General features: G+C 34.3%; 1 protein-coding gene and 1 long non-coding RNA gene across 9 annotated transcripts in view; one reads left to right on the forward strand and one right to left on the reverse strand.

Moving 5' to 3' along the window:
• LOC141380487 (uncharacterized) overlaps positions 1-19294 on the forward strand; it is a 73126-nt gene that overhangs the window by 26416 nt on the left and 27416 nt on the right. For all 6 annotated transcript variants that reach the window (XR_015523562.1, XR_015523563.1, XR_015523561.1 and 3 more), the window contains exon 3: positions 12835-13077. This is a non-coding gene — a long non-coding RNA (uncharacterized LOC141380487). The remainder of the gene's footprint in view (positions 1-12834; positions 13078-19294) is intronic.
• Positions 1-19294, reverse strand: part of phc2a (polyhomeotic homolog 2a (Drosophila)) — a 63304-nt gene that overhangs the window by 25588 nt on the left and 18422 nt on the right. Inside the window, exons 2-8 of one of the 3 annotated variants that reach the window (XM_087305025.1) lie at positions 18614-18788; positions 12801-13026; positions 10977-11120; positions 6632-6709; positions 6221-6382; positions 3368-3520; positions 1884-2172 (exon numbers count right to left, since the gene is read on the reverse strand). In XM_087305025.1, the coding sequence (XP_087161151.1) occupies positions 1884-2172; positions 3368-3520; positions 6221-6382; positions 6632-6709; positions 10977-11120; positions 12801-12977 (1003 nt within the window). In that variant the 5' untranslated portion in view covers positions 12978-13026; positions 18614-18788. 3 annotated transcript variants of the gene reach the window in all.

The raw sequence follows: 19294 nt of genomic DNA on the forward strand, positions 1-19294 counted from the left end.
TCATAATATATTCTAATTTCGCATCAAATTTTGGCCAATTAAATGCTCTCTAGTATCTGACATGTCCCGCCCCCTATAAGACACTTTTCAGGCTGCGTTCCAGTCTACCTTTAGACACTAACTCGCAAACGTCCCTTCACTTTTTCCCTCTAGGGGGTCCCTTCTGCCATTTGAAAGTATGTTCTACTTCATCAAGTGAACGAAGGAAATTTACATGGACATACCCTTAGGGCGTACTCACACTATGTAAAGTTGACTTGAACCGGGCCAAATGCCGCACTCACATTACATTCGGGCCTGGGCACGCTTACGTCATCGATGATGCGCTGTTCAGTAAGTGCTTTCACTCAGCACAGTGGAGATTTCTTTAGTTATATTGTTTTAGACGTTTGGGATGTGGTGACAGTCAAATATTTCACCAAACAGATCAGCCACTTTTGATGCTCATAAACAACTATAAAGTCCTGATGCTGCAGGAATTAGGAGGTTTGCTATAGGTGCAGCTGTCGTGCAGTGAGGGCTTTACGTCTTTAATAATCTACGACAGTTTGCGTTCACTGAACTGTAAGAATATGAAATATGAAACAGTCCCATAAATGTCACGTCTCGTCTTTAGTTTCGGGCTCAGGCTCGCTTGCACTCACACTACAAGCGTACCACGCCAAAGCTTAAGTGAACCGCACTCTGGCACACCTCTTCCAACCGGGCCAGGGCCGGCCAAGTGAACTGTGCCTGAGCCCGATTCAGAGAACTCACACTTTTCAAATGATCCAGGAAACAGGCCTGGGCAGGGTTCGGATAGCATAGTGTGAGTACGCCCTTAATCCCTCAATTTTAACTGAGGGAGTGAGAGTCGGATACACTTAAGCACCTACATGTCCCAGAATGCAATGCGATTTCAATGTCATAACAGTGTAGTTCCTACAGTACAAGTGCTCAAGGCCTTAGGGAACTCCATTTGAACTTATTCAGATGTTCTAATAGTGGACACTTGTGTAATGTAATCAATGATGTACATCCAAGTGAACAAAAAGGAGGGAAGATATGAAGGTCATAAAAACTGGACTGAAATGCAGCCTCATTTGCTTTTCATTTGATGCACTTGAGCTCAACCACTCTCACTGGCAGAGCTGTGATAAAACAAAACATGGAGCTCAATAAAGGAGCTACTCAACGTTCCTTCTTCATGTTTTAGTTGGTTTTGTCAAACATCGAAACTTTAATGAACATGGACAGAACCATTTGACAAGACTGTGGTTTTAAGGATTCTAATAAATCAGCTTAAAAAAAACTCAATGCATCATCAGGAGTCATTCATTCATTTAGTCATTAATTTATTCATTCATTTATTCACTCACTCATTCATTCATTCATTCATTCATTCATTCATTCATTCATTCATTCATTTATTCATTCATTCAGTCATTCATTCAGTCATTTATTCATTTTACCTCAGCTTAGTCCTTATTTTAGAGGTCGCCACAACCGAATGATTCACCAACTATTCCGGCATATGTTTTACGCAGTAGATGCCCTTCCAGCCTGCAACCCAAAACTGGGAAACACCCATACACACTCATTCACCACGGCCAATTTAGTTTACTCAATTCACCTACAGCATGTCTTTAGATTGTGGGTGAAAAAGGAGCACCTGGTGCAAACCCATGCTAACATGGGGAGAACAGGCAAACTCCTCAGATTGTAACAGTGCAACAGTGCAACAGTGATTGTGCCGCCCCTCATCATGCCTCATGAGTAGATCTTGGGAGTCAATGCTGGTAGCCATTGACTTGCATTTTAATGAAACGCCAAAGACCACGTTTTTAGCAAAAAACTTCTAGAATTATATAACACCCAAACATGGAAAGACAGTGATGCTCTACCTGTGCTGATGAAAGGATGTCCTGCCACCGAGGTCACACTGGGACACACGCTTGTTGTGAGGTCACTGGTTTTGTCATTTTTTGCCGTCGTTTCTGATGACGTTTCTGCAGGGCTGGCCTTTGCAGCAGTTCCCTGAGGGCTCGGCTCTGCTCCTAGACCTTTCAGTCGGGCCACTGATTGGCCAGTCACAGATGCCACAGACTGTTTCACACTCAGGCTCTGTAACTGAGACTGAGAGAGGGTGGATGTCAGCGCCTCCTGCTGGCTACGAAGAGCCAAGTTCTGCACCTAAGAGCAGGAAGATAGAACTGATATTTGTGTGACATCCAAAAAACGGAATATTCAGTCAAACCAAAAAGCATTCAGACACCAGATATATTTTTGAAATTATATTTACTAGTTGGTGAAGTACACTGTAGTTCATTCATGTAAGTGAGGATAGCAAAATAAAAAATGCATAAATATAGTAGATTTAAAATAACATAATAGGAACTAAGAAATAGAGACTAAGAGTGAAGAAACAAGTTATTAAGAGTTGTCAAAATATTGTTTTACTAACAGTTTTAACAGTTCTAATTATTTTTGGTTCATTGTAATCCATTATATACTTTTTCTTTCTATCAAAGGTACGATGGGGGAATTAAGTATTGAACACGTCACCATTTTTTTAAGAAAACATATTTCTAAAGGTACTGTTGACTTGAAATTTTCCCTGGATGTTGGTAACAACCAAAAAAAATGCAGATATGCAAAGAAAACAAAGCTAATTAGTTTACAAATTAAGTTATGCGTAATAAAATGAAATAACGCAGAGAAAAAGTACTTAACACATGAAGAAAAGCAGAGATATCTCTCAGTAGTTCTTCAGCAACCCTCTGCTCTTTGTCAGTGTAAATTAATATTAGCTGCTTTAGTCCAACATCTACATTAGCAGGATCATGAAGATAAAACCAGGGTGGACATTTCGCAAAACAATGACCCAAAACACAGCCAAGGAAACTCTTAAAAGCTTTCAGAGAAAGAAAATCAAGTTGTATCTAATTTGATAGACAAGACCCACAAAACCATCAGGATTTTTACACTATATTGAAGTCAGTGACAATTCATGTAACTTCATTCTCCATGAAGTTGTTCTCTTTGTTTTATTCCATTGTTCTTACACATAACTATTTTATTTATTTATTTATTTATTTATTTATTTATTTATTTATTTATTTATTTATTCTTGCATTGTTTGGGTTTTTACAAAACCTGGTTCAATTCCATGTCAACAACTCCTTTAGAAAAATTTTATTCCCAGAAAAATACATGACGTGTTTAATACTAATTTCCACCACTGTATCTAACATTGTGAAGATGAATTTGTACTGACACAGTTTAACTCTTGACATATTTTATAACCTCCAATGATTTGAAAAATGTTGAAGTAAATAATGTTTGGTTTAAATATATATGTAACCTACTGGTTAATAGAGAAGTTTACCTGTCCGCTGGTTGGTGGCGTGTTGATTGAGGGTGCAGGAGCCTCCGGTTGAATTGCTGTGACTGAGGCAGTTGGTGTAAATATAAGTTGGGACGACAAAGGAACAGCTCGTCCTAGGCTTCTTGCTACTTGCACAAGATTAGTTTGCTGTGCCTGGAAATCACACCCAAAAATGGTTGCTTTATCTGAATGTATGAGTCAGATTTATGTAACAAAATCTAGGCTATCAGATTTGACATCAGAGCCATTTCAGCTGTTAGAGTGCTGAAAGGACCACATTGTCAATTCTGGCGGATCTCAAACTCAAGCTCATTTACTGCTAATCAGTTTCTAGCCAAGAACTGTATTAGAGAATGTAGAGTTGATGTGCCAGGGAAAACATTTCGGTCACCATCATGACTCTTATTGGGTTTTTTGAAAGAACTGCAGCTGTGCCATGTTTAAAAGTCAAGGCCAAATGAAAAAAAAGATATTGTAAGATGGTAAGTATGAATACAAAACACTCATTCGCCCACCCACACACATTCAATTAAAAGCAGGTCAAAGCAGGACACTGTAAAATGGCATTTATGTTTTCCATTTTCAAGAAAAAAAATACTATATATTTAAGGGAAGTTTTGGAAAAGACAGTCAAGTTGTAGTGAATTTAATTGTAAGTGCTGCAACCAAAGTGATATTTTTGTTTTTGTTTATATATATAGCATTTGAAATGGACCCAATCCAAAAATTCTCAGTGATTGTTTTCCTCCTTTTGGGTACTTTAATAAAAAATCCTTTATTTTTTTTTCCTTGATTATATATATAATTTCAAAATATAATAACTAATTAAATGTGGTAGTGTATTTTAAATAATTCGCTACTTTTTGCTACAAAGCTTTTGCTTTGAGAAAATGTTGCCATATGTAACCATAATGAATTAACAAGCTAACAAAAAATATTACGTGATCAATGGTTTATACATATAGTACATTTTTCAACTAAATATGGAAAACCTTTTATGCATTTTGGTGACCTAAAGGCACAAACATTTGAAAACAGGTTTCAAAGTGCACATTTTTGAAAATGATACCATCATGTTCTCTGTGCAAACTACAAATATGCAGATGTGTTTGAGTATGTGACAACAGTATAGGGAAGTACAGGACTGTATGTGTGTGGAGACATGTAGTGTTCTTTTACAAAGTGACAGCTCATACTACTGCCCTAGCATGCATAGTGTTTTATTCACTTTTGCAGATCCGAACAGATTGGGAAAATGTGGTCGAATGTGCACCAAACTTTTAAAAAATGCAATCAAATATCTTTTTACATTTGTAGTGTAGTGTTGTCATGTAAATGCTAATATAACCTAACTTGGAACACAATTATTTCCAATTCACTAATCAAATTGTTTTTATTTGTAGTTTTACTTTTCTCCAGTGTTTTCTCCTCAATATCACTTCTTTTTATTCCTTTGACTATTTTCTTAAAGACATTTTCAAAGGAATGTCATACTGGTGCAAATAAAATAAAATAAAATTAACACCAATTAAGTGTTGTTTCTATATATATATATATATATATATATATATATATATATATATATATATATATATATATACACACACACACACACACATACATATATATATATATATATATATATATATATATATATATATATATATATATATATATATATATATATATATATATATATATATGTATGTATGTATGTATGTATGTATATATATATATATATATATATATATATATATATATATATATATATATATATATATATATATATATATATGTATATATATATAGAATTTTTGTTGCTTTTTTTATATTTCACATATTATATTTAACAGAGCAAGGAAATTTTCACAACATGTCTGATAATGTTTTTTCTTCCGGAGAAAGTCTTATTTGTTTTATTTCGGCTAGAATAAAATCAGTTATAAATTTTTTAAACACCATTTTAAGGACAAAATTATTAGCCCCTTTAAGCTAACTTATTTTTCTTCCCATAGTCTACAGAACAAACCATCGTTATACAATAACTTGACTAATTATCATAACCTGCCTAGTTAACTTAATTACCCTAGTTAAGCCTTTAAAAGTCACTTTAAGCTGTATAGAAGTGCCTTGAAAAATATCTAGTCAAATATTATTTACTGTAATCATGGCAAAGATAAAATAAATCAGTTATTAGAAATGAGTTATTAAAACTATGATGTTTAGAAATGTGTTGAAGAAATCTGCTCTCCATTAAACAGAAATTGGGGAAAAAAAAAAATAGGGGTTCTAATAATTCAGGGGGGCCAATAATTCTGACTTCAACTGTGTGTGTGTGTATATATATATATATATATATATATATATATATATATATATATATATATATATATATATATATATATATATATATATATATATATATATATATATATAATTTGTGTTGATATCATTAAACATTTAGAGTATTTATTACATTTAAATATTTTAATGTCAGGTATCAAGTCGAGTTCAGTTAATAGAACAAATTAAGTCCAAACATAGCTACTCAAACGGTTTGATATTGCTTTTAGCATTAGAGTTAAATTCATTCAAAAATATAATTATTTAATTCATTACTCTTTCAGTTTAAGTTACCCTAACTCTATCATTATGTCAAAGTAACTGTTTTAAACATTTTATTTTAAACTAACTTATATCGTTTAGTGATTTTCACTGTTAGCTTTTACAGTGTATTTACAGTATTTACAGTGTCTGTGTTTATTATAATATGCACCATGTAAAGCAATCTAAATGTATGGTATGTCTATTTAGAAAGCACAAATGTGTTTGTGTGTGTTTAAGAGAATTTACCATTTGAGCTCGTAAATACATCTGTGCTTGGCTGGCGGTGAGTGTGGGTGTGGAGGAGTTTCCCAGCAGCACAGCCTGTTGGCCAATACAGACTGGAACAGAGCTCCCACTCTGGGCTCGACTGATCAAATGAGCTGCCGCTGGGGATGTGGCCAGGTTTATCTGTTTCAAAAAGAAAAAGCTTAGTTACATATGCTTTTCATATTCTGAAAGCTGTGTTGTTGAAGTAATAAATATTCTTAACTAAAGCATTATGAACCATTACGTTTAGCCACTAGTTGAAAAAAATTGCAAAATGTACATGTGTAAAAATAAAGTGGTATGCTGTAAGTACTGCACATTAGCATTTTTTTTCTACATCACTAGAGACTTGTTGAGTGAGCTATCAATGTCAGGTTTAATATTACTTACAGTGGTTTGGGAGGCCACAGTCTGCTGGGACGTACTGCCATGCTGGCTACAGCTTTGTCTTCCTGCCACTATACTAGCCTATGGGGAATGTGTGAATGCCAGAGAGACATGGTAAAAAAGAGAAAGACACAGAGATAGGTCACAAGTCAAACCCAGCACTCATTAATCAATAACAACAACAGCAAAAGAAAGAACGGCAGGAAACAGATTCCTCGTTCCCACAGCACAGTGTGAACAGGCTGCCAGACCATAATACAAACACATTCTCTACTGTACTCCCTCAAACACATTAACCATTTTGTTGGTGTCTCAAATAATTGGTTTGCATTCGTTTCTAAAAAATATATATACAGCATGATTATTAGTTAAGCAATTTATACCTTAATTTAAAAAAGAAAAATTTGAATTATTTTTCAATATTTACTAACTCTTCTGTCAATTCAAACACTTGAGATTTCTCTTCTATTTCTAAATTTCTGAATAAAGGTTTTGGTCATTTCATCCAAATCACTGATGCTTTAACTTCAGGAGAATCAGAATCAGAAAGAGCTTTATTAGACATTTGAGAACTTTGTTTTTGTGACAGAAGTTTCCACAGTGCAACAGAATGACAGTGACTAGACAAAAGCACAGGTAATAAAGGAATTTAGAAAAAATAGCACGTAAATATAGAATCAACAATTTGTCTGTGCATGGTGAAAACGTATTGAAGGAATTTGACTAAAATGAGAAAAACTAGCAAAAACCATAAAAACAACTGCAGAGCACAGCGTGGAGGCTATTGTTGCTGGATCAGATATGGTTGTGGACGAAGGTTAACAAGAATTATTTATATTGTTTATTAAATTTCCCATTGATTGTATTTTATTAACATCTACCCCAAGCCTAAACCCAACCGTCACAGTACTGTAAAAATAGTAATTATTGTTATACAGTGTCACAAAATTTGTGCTATATTGATGTCTGTATCCACAGCTGTATCCTATCTAGACTTTACCCATGGAGGCAGACATCATTGACGCCATTGTTCATAAATAGATAAAATAAATATCCAAATATTTCCAGTAGTTAAATTTAAGTCTTCTGAAAAGACATTAAGACTTTATAGGCAGAGTTATTGCTGGCCTTTAATCACATATAAATGTTGAAACTCAACTACATCTGGAGTGCCCAAACGTTTTCATATAAAGGGCCAAAAACCAAATATCATTATGAGCCATGCGCCGAAGGTAAATATACCAAACTATATTACATTAAAGTTGCCATGGGTTATTTCCTAATTTATTTCCTAATATTTAAACAACTTTAAACGTATTAACTAATGCAGTATAACTTTTAAAATGATAATTTATTGCAATAAAAAACATAACAGGAGTTCAATGCTTAATCTGCCTTTGCCCTAAAACAAATAACAAACAAAAGATTACATTACAATTCAAAAGAAAATCTTTAAACAGTCCACATCATCCTCTCTCTCTTCTCAGATGGGATGGCGGGCCAATCAAAGGTTTCCTAGGGCTCTAGTTTGGGCATCTCTGTATAAGAACAAACCTCATTGGTTCATGCGGAAGCTCAAAAATGTTGGTGTGGCATGAAAGAATGAAGCTCATTTGTTCTTGTAAATCATTCAAGCATGTTTTGATCTGTGGCCAAGTGTTGCAAATATGGCTGCATGCTCAGTGTTTATATTTGAATAATTCCCATATTAAATCAGTATATCATTTAAAGATTCACAGACAAGGTTTGTTTAGACACAGACTATATATCGGTATATATCAGTGTTTTTTGTTTTGTATCAAGAGGAACACCTAATTACTCAAATGTTATAATAGAACTATGACATAATCCTAGTTTAGTCTTTAAGCTCTGTCTGTGAAACCAGCTCCTAATCTCTCAAATTTTTACCTAAAATGTCTTCATTTGTTTTTCTCAAGATTAATTAATTTATTACCACAGAAGGGTGAATAAAAGATGACAGAATTTTCACCCTTGGCCCGAAATTACTTTTAAGAAATATTCCAGATAGCCTATGTCTTTTTTTTCTAATTAAAATGTTTTAAACAAGACATGTTTACAAATTAATAACTCTATTTTTTTGTCCGAGTGTTCCTAATTTTATATTTCATTATTTTACAACTCATAGTTTTTGGTTGCATAACTGCAGAGACCTGGAGCACTAAACATCCAAAGAAATGCAATTATATATGTCAACTAAGTTGTGGGTGCTTGCAATCAACATACAAATATATGGAAAAATGCTTAAGGAGACGAATTAGTGTGATAAAATCAAATTTTGGTCAAGTTTACTTCGTCAATAGAATGTAAACTGAATGTGGTATTTTAATAACAGAACAGTCTTATTACATTAAATTTGTTTAAAGCTATGAACCTATGTTTGCGGTAACAAACAGCAGTGGATTTACACTATAAAAACACACTGTTGCCTTAAAATTATTAAGTTAATGAATTATGTGCATAATTATAAAAATTAAGTTTAGTCAAATTGACCACACCAAGTAACAATGGATTTACTTTCAAAACAACAGTTTACTCACTTTTTACAGTAATGTAACTAATGTTTTTTTACTTTCTTAATGGAATTATCCTCCAGGATATTTAATCCATCTGTAAATCAACGGCTTAGCTGACTTAAACTCTGTAATTCACAGCATTAAACAAATAACTGAAGCAGAACTACAGATGCTGGCCAAAAATATTAATCAAAACAATATTTAGTTTGTACCCTTGGGTTTACACAAATATTCACAAGATGTGGCTCTGCCAGAGCAGATCTTTTTGTTAAACGGTGCAAAATATGCCTCTAGCCACTGCAATCTCACATCAATTCTTGTCACAAAAGATGAATGACCCTGTGCATGATCTATTCACTGCACAGTTTTTAAAGAGCACTCAGTGGTTTTCATTAGACCTTGTGCACTTTCATCTAATATCTTCACACAGAATTGCATTTTAAACAGCTGACTATCTTCATATAGACTAAAAGCATGTTAGTGCTTGCACATTTTTCCTCTGTGTTTGATTAGCCTGTCGAAAGACTGAACAAAGTATTTCTTTCATCTAGCTGAATTAAACTCCCTAAAGAAACAAACAAGAAAAAGCTTGTGTGAGCCGATCAGATGTTAAGATGAGAATATCAAGACTTTGTTTGATCACAGAAAAAGTTTGAGAAAATATAATGCACATGCAATCCATATTAATATATCAATATGCTTGAATAAGCATAAACAGTGGCGTCAAAAAGCCTGATTTAAAATTTTACTTGACTTGAGAATGAAAAGAAAAACAAAACAAAAACCTTTACCCACAAAATAATTGTTTTGTTGAGGGCAATAATGTGTTCCTGTGAATCTTGTGCTGTTTATTAGGTCAGTCAAGTGATTGACAGGTGTAAACAAAATATATCTGTTATAACCTGGAGGATAAATACATTCATATTTAGTATAACAATGGGAAAAATATTATCTTGTTTTCTATATATTCAATTATAAAAATGATTTTATATATTGGAAAATTAATAGTGAAAAGTTTAAATCGTTCTCTTTATCTGCTTTTATCAATTTTGTAACTCTTAATATGTAAGCAAAACTTTTATTTGCTTAAAGTTAACATTTGAGTTAGCCACTTCGTCACCTTAGAATGATAAGGTTCTATCTGACATTTTTGTCAAAATTGAGTTATTGACATTCCTATTAAATGATAATATATATATGATATATATATATATATATATGATATATATATATATATATATATATATATATATATATATATATATATATATATATATATATATATATATATATATATATATATATATATATATACATACACACACAAGTCTAGTAATTGACTGTATATAAGACACATAACTTACAAAAATATATATTTATATTGTTGCAATAAATTAAAATTTGTTCTCACAACATACAAATATGTCAGCTTCATTTACTGTTTTGTAATTTAAGCGTGTTAAGTGTCTTTTACTAAGTCTTAGATTACTAAAAATTCAGTTACAAAAACTAATATTATTTACTGACTTACTAATTTTGGAAATAAATCAGGACAGGACTGAATATATGATAATAAATAAATGTAAAATAAAAAATAAAACTCATGTAGGTTCAAAGCTTTATAATGATTATTGTACGTTTCGTTTTTTGAGATGGACAACAAGCAACACAATTTCGTCTAAAAAGTTATTTTATTGTTCAGACCATCAGAAGGTTTTTTTTTTTAGTAAAGCTCATCATTCTCAAATAATGCTGAAATATTTTGCCAATCTTTTGGAGTCGCATTTTTATATGTGTATGCCATGTGTGCCCACCTGCTGCACTGCAGCGAGACTCAGGTGCTGTTGCTGTAGTGCTGCTGTCTGGAGCATAAGGTGTTGTTGTTGAGCTGCATACATCTGCTGGAGATACTGAGCTGCTACTGTGCTGGGCTGCCTGTTCAGGGCCTGCTGGATGACCTGAGCAACGTAACATGGGATGGGATCATCAAATGAACATCTCAATTATATTCTACCCAAATCCTGTAGGGCACATATCATTCCTAGTGTACATTTCACCCCAGAGAAGCAAACTTATCACTGTATTATATATAAGCAGCAGGTAATACTGTATGCAGAAAGAAGGGCTAGGGTGCTGTTCTGTAAACATAGAGGGTCACAGTGTGAGCTCAATACTGTAGTCATGAGGGGTCACTGTCATCCATCAGAGCAGCCTGACAGCATGACTGCATTCCCTTCAGACCTAATACGATCTGTGTACGCTGTCCTCAGGCCAGTCACTGCTCTGTCAGCCACCGGATGTCCGAGAATGCAACTAATTTGCTTTACATTATTAAAAATAAAGCAATTCACATAGATCCTATAGACTAAATGTACCATTTTGTTTTCCTTATAGAACCTTTCAGAAAACAGATGATTTAAGCACCACTCTTAAAAAAAACCCATAAAAACTATTGCATATAAATGCAAAATTGTGCAACACAGTGAGGCTTTTCCTGTTATTTTCTCACAATTTTTCTAGAGAATGTATAGTCTTTATATTAACATTATATGTGATCACATTACAATCTTATTTGATAATGTTAATTTACTACGTTAGTTAACATGAAGTAACAATGAACAATAGATTTTCTGCATTTATTAAGTTTTCATTTTAAAATGCAATAATTTAGGTATTCAATTTTAACATTAGGTAATTTGCAAAGAACTAAGCAGCTGCTATTAATAAACACATACAAAAATGAAGTAAATAATCAAGAATTCAAATAAATAATTATGATATTTTAACAATTTTGAAACAAAAATTATAATTTAAATATGATATAATATTGATATATTGTATAATATTATATAAGAGTTATAATAAAAAAAGTAAAATAATAATTCAAGCAGCATTCTCAACTTGCTTGCTCACAATGTTTTTTTATATTATTAAATGCATACAGATATTAAAATGCATACAGATATTATTGTTTAGATTAGGGATAACAAAATCATAAAATATATATTTTAAAATATCAATTTAAAAAAGCATTCACATTTAGAATAACAATTACCTATTTTTTTAGAACTAGATTTACACATCTCACAAAAAACACACACAAAAAAGCTTGATTTTACCCTGTGAAGTTCCACACGTTGAGCTCTCCCTATTGACGTGCTCAGTGTCTCTACAATATCATTTAAATACAGCCGACATCACAGATCCTGCTCTGCAGCCAATCACTGCTGGCCAACAGATTTATTCTGATTTATAGTCTTTAGGAATGTATTGAGGATATTTCAGAATACTTTATTTAAGCATATATCTGCTACATACTATGTTTTTTAGTTTGAGTGAGTAAATGTAAACTGCAAACATTAAACATTGCTTTTGTCTATGACATAAATATGTCTATGACAGAAATATGTTCTGTCAACCAAACTAAAAAAAAAACATCAATCAACTAAAGATAATTAAATTGAAAACGATCTAATTATAAACTATATTAAACTTAGAATTATGAACTTAGTTAAACTGAACACACATATGATAGATGATAGAAGTACTTACTGGTAGTGGCATATAGATGGCGCCAGAGGATAATACAAGTTTAAGAAGCAATAGCAAAGCACTCACTGAGAGAGATTTATTTGTACCTGAACTGTCTGCCTGTCTGTGATTCCTCCATAGACTGATATCTGAGGCACAGTCTGCTGTCTGCTGGAGGAGTTTGATAAGGTGCCAGCGGAGGTTGAGGTGGAGACTGAGGTAGTGCTGGGGATGGTGACACTGGCACTGGAGGCCACGCTGCCCTGCTCCTGCTCCTTTTCCATGGGCCTCCGTCTGCCTGTGCCCAATCCACATCTACTGTCGATCCTTCAGCTGGGAATAACACCATGATGATCAGTGATGACCTTTCATAGACTGCTGACAGTGAGTGCTTCAACATGACAATGTGAAAACAAACAGTGTGAGTTTGACAGCATCTCATATTTTAGGGTTGTCAAAAATACACTTAATGTTAGCACATAATCTTCCCTGCAAATATAACTTGTAAAAATAGAGGCAGTAATGACATGTTCAAGTCTTCAAGTCAAAGATTGCTTTTATGACACACATATGAGCACATATTGAATACATATGAACAGCACCATAAAATCATTATTAAAACTGTTGAGTTGAGCGTGTGGCCATGATAAAACAAGATGAATGCAATGGATGTAGCATGCAGAACTGACCAGTTTGTTAAAATAGAGTTTGTATAAATATACAGTACATTGTAAAAAATCTATTTGTGTCGAGACAACTTAACTTATTCATTTTTACAAATTAAAGTGGATCGAACATAAAATAATTAATTTGTCCCAAAAAATTTTTAAATAAGTAGTTTGAACAAACAACAACCCTCACTTTTAGGCCCAATTCCAATTCTATTTTTGTACCCTTACCCAAAATTTCAAAACTTCAAAATTTACCCCTAAGAATTGGGACAGCACTACAGCACCTGCACACAGCATCATATGTCCTCATGATCTCTTGCTTTATGTGAGATCAGACGATGGCGACTGCTGTAGTTATTCCCGTTGTGTTATTTTTTGGTATTTATCTTTAGGAAATCACTGAAGGCATATATTATGTTATCATAACTGTCTAATGTGGCAAAAAGATTGTAACGTTACTGTATTTACACAGTGGCCATGTTCATCAATGTAAACACACCAAACACAACATTAACATTATAGCAGACACTGCAAAAAGCCCATTGACAGCCACTAGACATTACTGACAGGGTATTCAAGTGTCAGAATGTTGTGGGACTGCTGTGCAGGAGTTATAGATCGCGAAATTTAGCGTTTATTTTTCCAGGAGCACATAAACACACTATGGCTGCAGTAATGGCATAATTCGCAAGTTCATTTATCAGTGCAGATTACTGAGTTACAAGCAGCACAGGCTTAGTGTGAAGACGTACCGCCGTATACATTTCTGGAGAGCACAAAATATGTAGCCAGAGATACGTATGGCTGTATTTTGTCTTTCAAACGAACGTTACGAGGCAGTATGGCACCACCAATGACTTTTGTTTCTTTTCGCGCTACCAGCTGACTGCTTACTGTGTAGACAGCTTTTCTGCTGTACCAGTTTGCCCAGTGATTCGCTGGGTATGTCGGCAGACTTGAAACACAAAGAGAAGTTGACCGTAATGACGAAGACAAAAAGGTAAAATAAACAAGGAAATAACAGCACTGGTGAGAGAAATTTGAAATCTCTAAAAGCGTACACAGCAACCTCTGGTGGATTCGCAACAACAAAAACGGGAAAAAAGTACCTTCTGGGACATATTTTGCACTCTTCAGAAATGTATACCTGGGTACGTATTCATAATGAACCTGGATTGAGTATAGTTCTGTGCCTGTGTGTTCATGCAGACACACCTGCCATCAATTCCCTTGTTGTCCCATTTCCATCTCTCTCACCTGTTCTTCCTCTTCTCTTATTGTTGGCTATTTAATCTTTTCTTCTCTGTCTTTCTGTGCTTGATAATTGTTCTGTGAAAGCTACACGACTCTCATGTATTACCTGTTTGAGGATCACTGTTGTGTCTCATTTCGTCACACCTCATCTCACCCTGTGTTCTGAGTTTATCCAACTGTGCATCGGCTCACCGCTGCTCTGCCCACGGTCTGTGTTCGAGTGACTTTGGAAGCCTAACTATTTGCTCGCCAGCCTGAAGTCTGTTCCGCTCTTATCATTCCTGTTTTTGCTATGGAAGAGCTTTTTTTCTCTTTGATCAGTCCTGCATCGCCCAGAAGAAGGCTGAGCAATCTGACTGCTTCGTTTCTATTTTTGTCACAATAAACTTTGTTAATTGTTCCCTTGCATTTGGGTCTCCTTTTAAAATGTGACAAATTAACCCAAATTTCATCCAAAAATGAAAATTCTGTCTCTATTTACTCATTCTTTACTTGTTTTAAACCTTTATTCATTCATTCATTTTCTTTTCGGCTTAGTTCCTTTTTTAATCTGGGGTCACCACAATGGAATGGACCGCCGATTTATTCAGCATATGTTTTACACAGCGGATGCCCTTCCAGCTGCAACCCATCTCTGGAAAACATCCATACACACTCAATCACACTACGGACAATTTAGCCTACCCAGTTCACCTGTACCGCATGTCTTTGGACTGTGGGGGAAACCGGAGCACCCGAAGGAAACGCATGCGATTGCGGGGATAACATGCAAACCACACAGAAACGCCAACAGACCCAGTCGAGGCTCGAACCAGCGACCTTCTTGCTGTGAGGTGACAGCAATACCTACTGCGCCACTGCATCTCCCAAAACCTTTGTTATTATTATTATTATTTTATTTATAATTTTTTTCTAATCTAAACACAAAAGAAGATAATTGGAAAAATGTTGGAAACTTTTACAAAAACCTATATATAAATGCACCACGTGATATGATTACCTGTCAATGTAATTTTTAATTAGCTGGAAAAATCAATGTAATACTGAATCCAGTAATATTGTTATTATAGTGTTGCGACTTGCAGATTTACCTATACTTGAAGAATTTGAACTATATGTTATCTGTATGCGTTTTTTACACAAATGTGTGTTTGTAACCATAAATATCCAATTCCAAACTCTCACAAATGCTTTACTAAACACTAAGTCTAAAATAAAACTTATAATAAAACAACACTATATTGAATGGTATTAAAAATGGATAGTTCTTTTAAGATTTGCTAAGTATTCGATTTAAAACTATTACCAATTGTGTGGCTTTACAGGAAAGTGAGCATTATTTATTCATTCATTTTGTTTTTCGGCTTAGTCCCTTTATTAATCTGGGGTCGCCACAGCGGAATGAACCGGCAACTTATCCAGCATATGTTTTACGCAGCAGATGCCCTTCCAGCTGCAACCAATCGATGCACCCAGAGGAAACCCACTCAGTCGCGGAGAGAACATGCACACTCTACACAGAAACGCCAACTGACCTAGCCGAGTCTCGAACCAGCGACATCCTTGCTGTGAGGCGACAGCACTACCTACTGCGCCACTGCGTTGCCCTAAGTGAGCATTATATCACAGCAAAATCATTTAATTTTATACAAAGCAGAAATTACTAATTAAACCTAAAAACAATTTCACAAGCTATGAACAAATTGTTCAGTTCCAATAACAATTTTACAAGCTATGAACAAATTATTCAACAGCAATGAGCAAATTCAGTCTCACAAACACCCCTTTCTCTGCTACCCTGAAGGGAAATCAGCACTGACGTTCACCTGTTTCCAATAAACTTTGGTGCTTTGCTGTGTTAAACCGCCTGCATTAAATATCCATATCACCCTCGCATTAAATCCCATCTGACAGAATCTAAATTTAATGCACGCAGGCTTGTCTTTTAAACATCAAATGCTCTTATTTTGAATTCTTACTGAAAGTGACAGCTACACGCTTTGCTGGATGTTTTACGGTTCTCGACTGCCGAACTGTAACACCTCTCAGAATCCCTTTAGGCTATTTATGATCCACATGCCCACACCAGCTCCAGTATCTCTGAGCAAATGTGGAGACTGAAGGACAGAAGCAGGCTTTGATCTACCTGGAGATCTCGCAGACCATAGCAGATGTTTTCGCAGCAGGTTCTAGTACGTGATCTCAGGTGCTCAAAGCACAATTAATGCTTTGTTTTCCACTCAGGTAAAACTGCTTTTGTGTCTCTGAAATGCATTTGGTATTTAGAGGTAGTCAAAGGTGAGAAGCTTTCTTAGAATGCAGAAGATTTTCTTTAAAGGTTTTGGTAAACTATCTTGTACTCTGCAAAAATGTTGCTGTTTTTGTTCAAGTTTTTGTCATGTTTTAAGTTCCAAATATTGACAAATTCTTAAATTAGGTGGAACCTTCTTGACATGTAAAATAAATGGCCTTGTTTTTAAAATTGTAAAAGTTCGGAGAGCTTTCCAAGCAAAATAATTGAATAATATTATTTCTAAAAACAAGATGATATTTCTTCCTTTCCTAGAAAATGCTTCTTGATTTAAGAATTTTTAGATATTTGGAAAACAAGCAAAACATTTTTGCAGTGTGTTATTTGAGTGTTATAAGAATCTTGAAAGATATTCTTATATTAAGTGTAACTTTACCAAGGCAGTTTGACCATTTCTGTTTTAAACAACTTCATATATGACTAAAAACTGACATTTTTGTCAACATTTAAACCTGTTTATATATAAAACATATTAATATATAATACAGGTTTGGAACAGGTTTTACTGAATAAATATTAAGATTTAATTTTTGGCTGATCTCTTTAATAAATGGCCTGCAGTCACTGTTAAAGAGTTAGTTCAATTAGTTTGATAGATAAAAAATCTGTTATTAATTACTCACCCTAGTGTGCTTTCAATCCCCCAAACCCTTCTTTTTTCTTTCTTTTTTTTCAGAACACAAGTTATTTAGATAAACCTGAGAGTTCTCTCATCCTCCATGGACACCAATGGTTCTGAGATGTTCGAAGTCCAGAAAAGGAACCAAAAACATTGTCAAAACTTTCAGTGTGACCTCAGTGGCAACATATAAACCTCCAAAAACACTCTTGTGTAGAAACAACCACTGTGTTCTGCATCAGATCAGGGTCCACATTTAATAAACGTAATACAATCCTTGTTGTGTGCTGACTTAACTGCTGACTCTGATATGCCATTTTACTTGTAGTAAACGTGCACCCTGATAAGAAAGAAAACATTGATAAACAATGTTGTTTTTAACAGTTTTTTTGGTGAACAACAGGATTCATGGAGCTGTGCATGATTAATGTTGAAGCACTGACGTCACATGGAATGTTTTGACAATATTTTTTGTTCCTTTTCTGGACTTTGAACATCTCAAAACTATTTCTGTCTATGCAGGAAGTAGAAATATTTTAATTTGTGTTTCGAAGATGAACAAAGGTCTCATGGGATTGAAAAAACATAAGGTTGAGTAACTAATAAGTCTTTACAATGACCCTAAAAGTCTTTAATGAAAACTTTAATTAAGCTTATGTGTATATCAAGGTCATCTTAATCACCATGGGCATTAAGGCCCTCCTAAGATATTGAACTCCTACCCCAAACCCATTTACATACACATACACATTTTGCATGCATTTACAAAGAAAAGCAAAGCAATGGAAAAGGTGCATTGAATTGCAAAAAAAAAAAAAAACATTAAGTGTTCCTGACATTAACATTAACCTCCCCTTTGTCAGCTAGAAATATTAATATTTTAACAGTAGCTAATTCATTAACTTATGAACATAGCTGGCAAACTGCTAACAGAGAAACTGAATTCCCACCATAAAATCATGCAAAAAAAAAAAAGAAAACTGTTGCACTGTACTCACTCAGGCAGTCTGACAGCTTCCAGCACAACTTGTGACAGTACACAACTAGCAGTAATGAGAATCCAACCTCTGACTCTGGTGTGGAGCAGAACTCCTCCCATCACAGATGACTGGGCCCAATAATGCCATTAAACAAACACACATCAAAGGCTGCTGCAGGGGAAATGAGCTGGGCTTTTCTTCTTGGGGGCTGGGAGGACACTTGTTGGCCAAAATACTTCCTTTACTCAGCCGAAGAACAGCTAGAGCAACAGAAAACCCAATGTTACATACCAAACCAAATGGCACAGTTTCTTGTCTACAGTGCAATTCACCTGCTTTAATATGTTTCAGGCAAATTAATATGATTTTGTATTCAGTGTCCCTGTTTACACATACATGCATAACATAAAGTGAGATCATAGTGTACATGAAAAAAACAAAAACAAATGAAAGCTGTACATTTTTTTGGTGAACATTCAGTTTAAATAGGCTACTCAGTAAATGAAATCAATGAAATATTCTTTATGAATTACGGTCCTTTATTTCCAGTGACTTCTTAAAGGGATAGTACACACCCAACATTTTAAATTTCCTTACAATTTACTAATACTCAAGAGGTTCTAAATGTGTTTCCTCTGTTGAAAGAAAATATGTAGTTTTAAAGTTTAAACAAATGCACAATAACACTATGCAAGTCAATGGCTGTTTTTTTTCCAAGATACTTTAAAATGTCTTCTTTTTTGTTTAAAAGAAGAAACTCGAACAG

The sequence above is a fragment of the Danio rerio genome, chromosome 23 (assembly GCF_052040795.2).
Source record: "Danio rerio strain M-AB ecotype USA chromosome 23, GRCz13ab, whole genome shotgun sequence".
Taxonomy (NCBI): domain Eukaryota; kingdom Metazoa; phylum Chordata; class Actinopteri; order Cypriniformes; family Danionidae; genus Danio; species Danio rerio.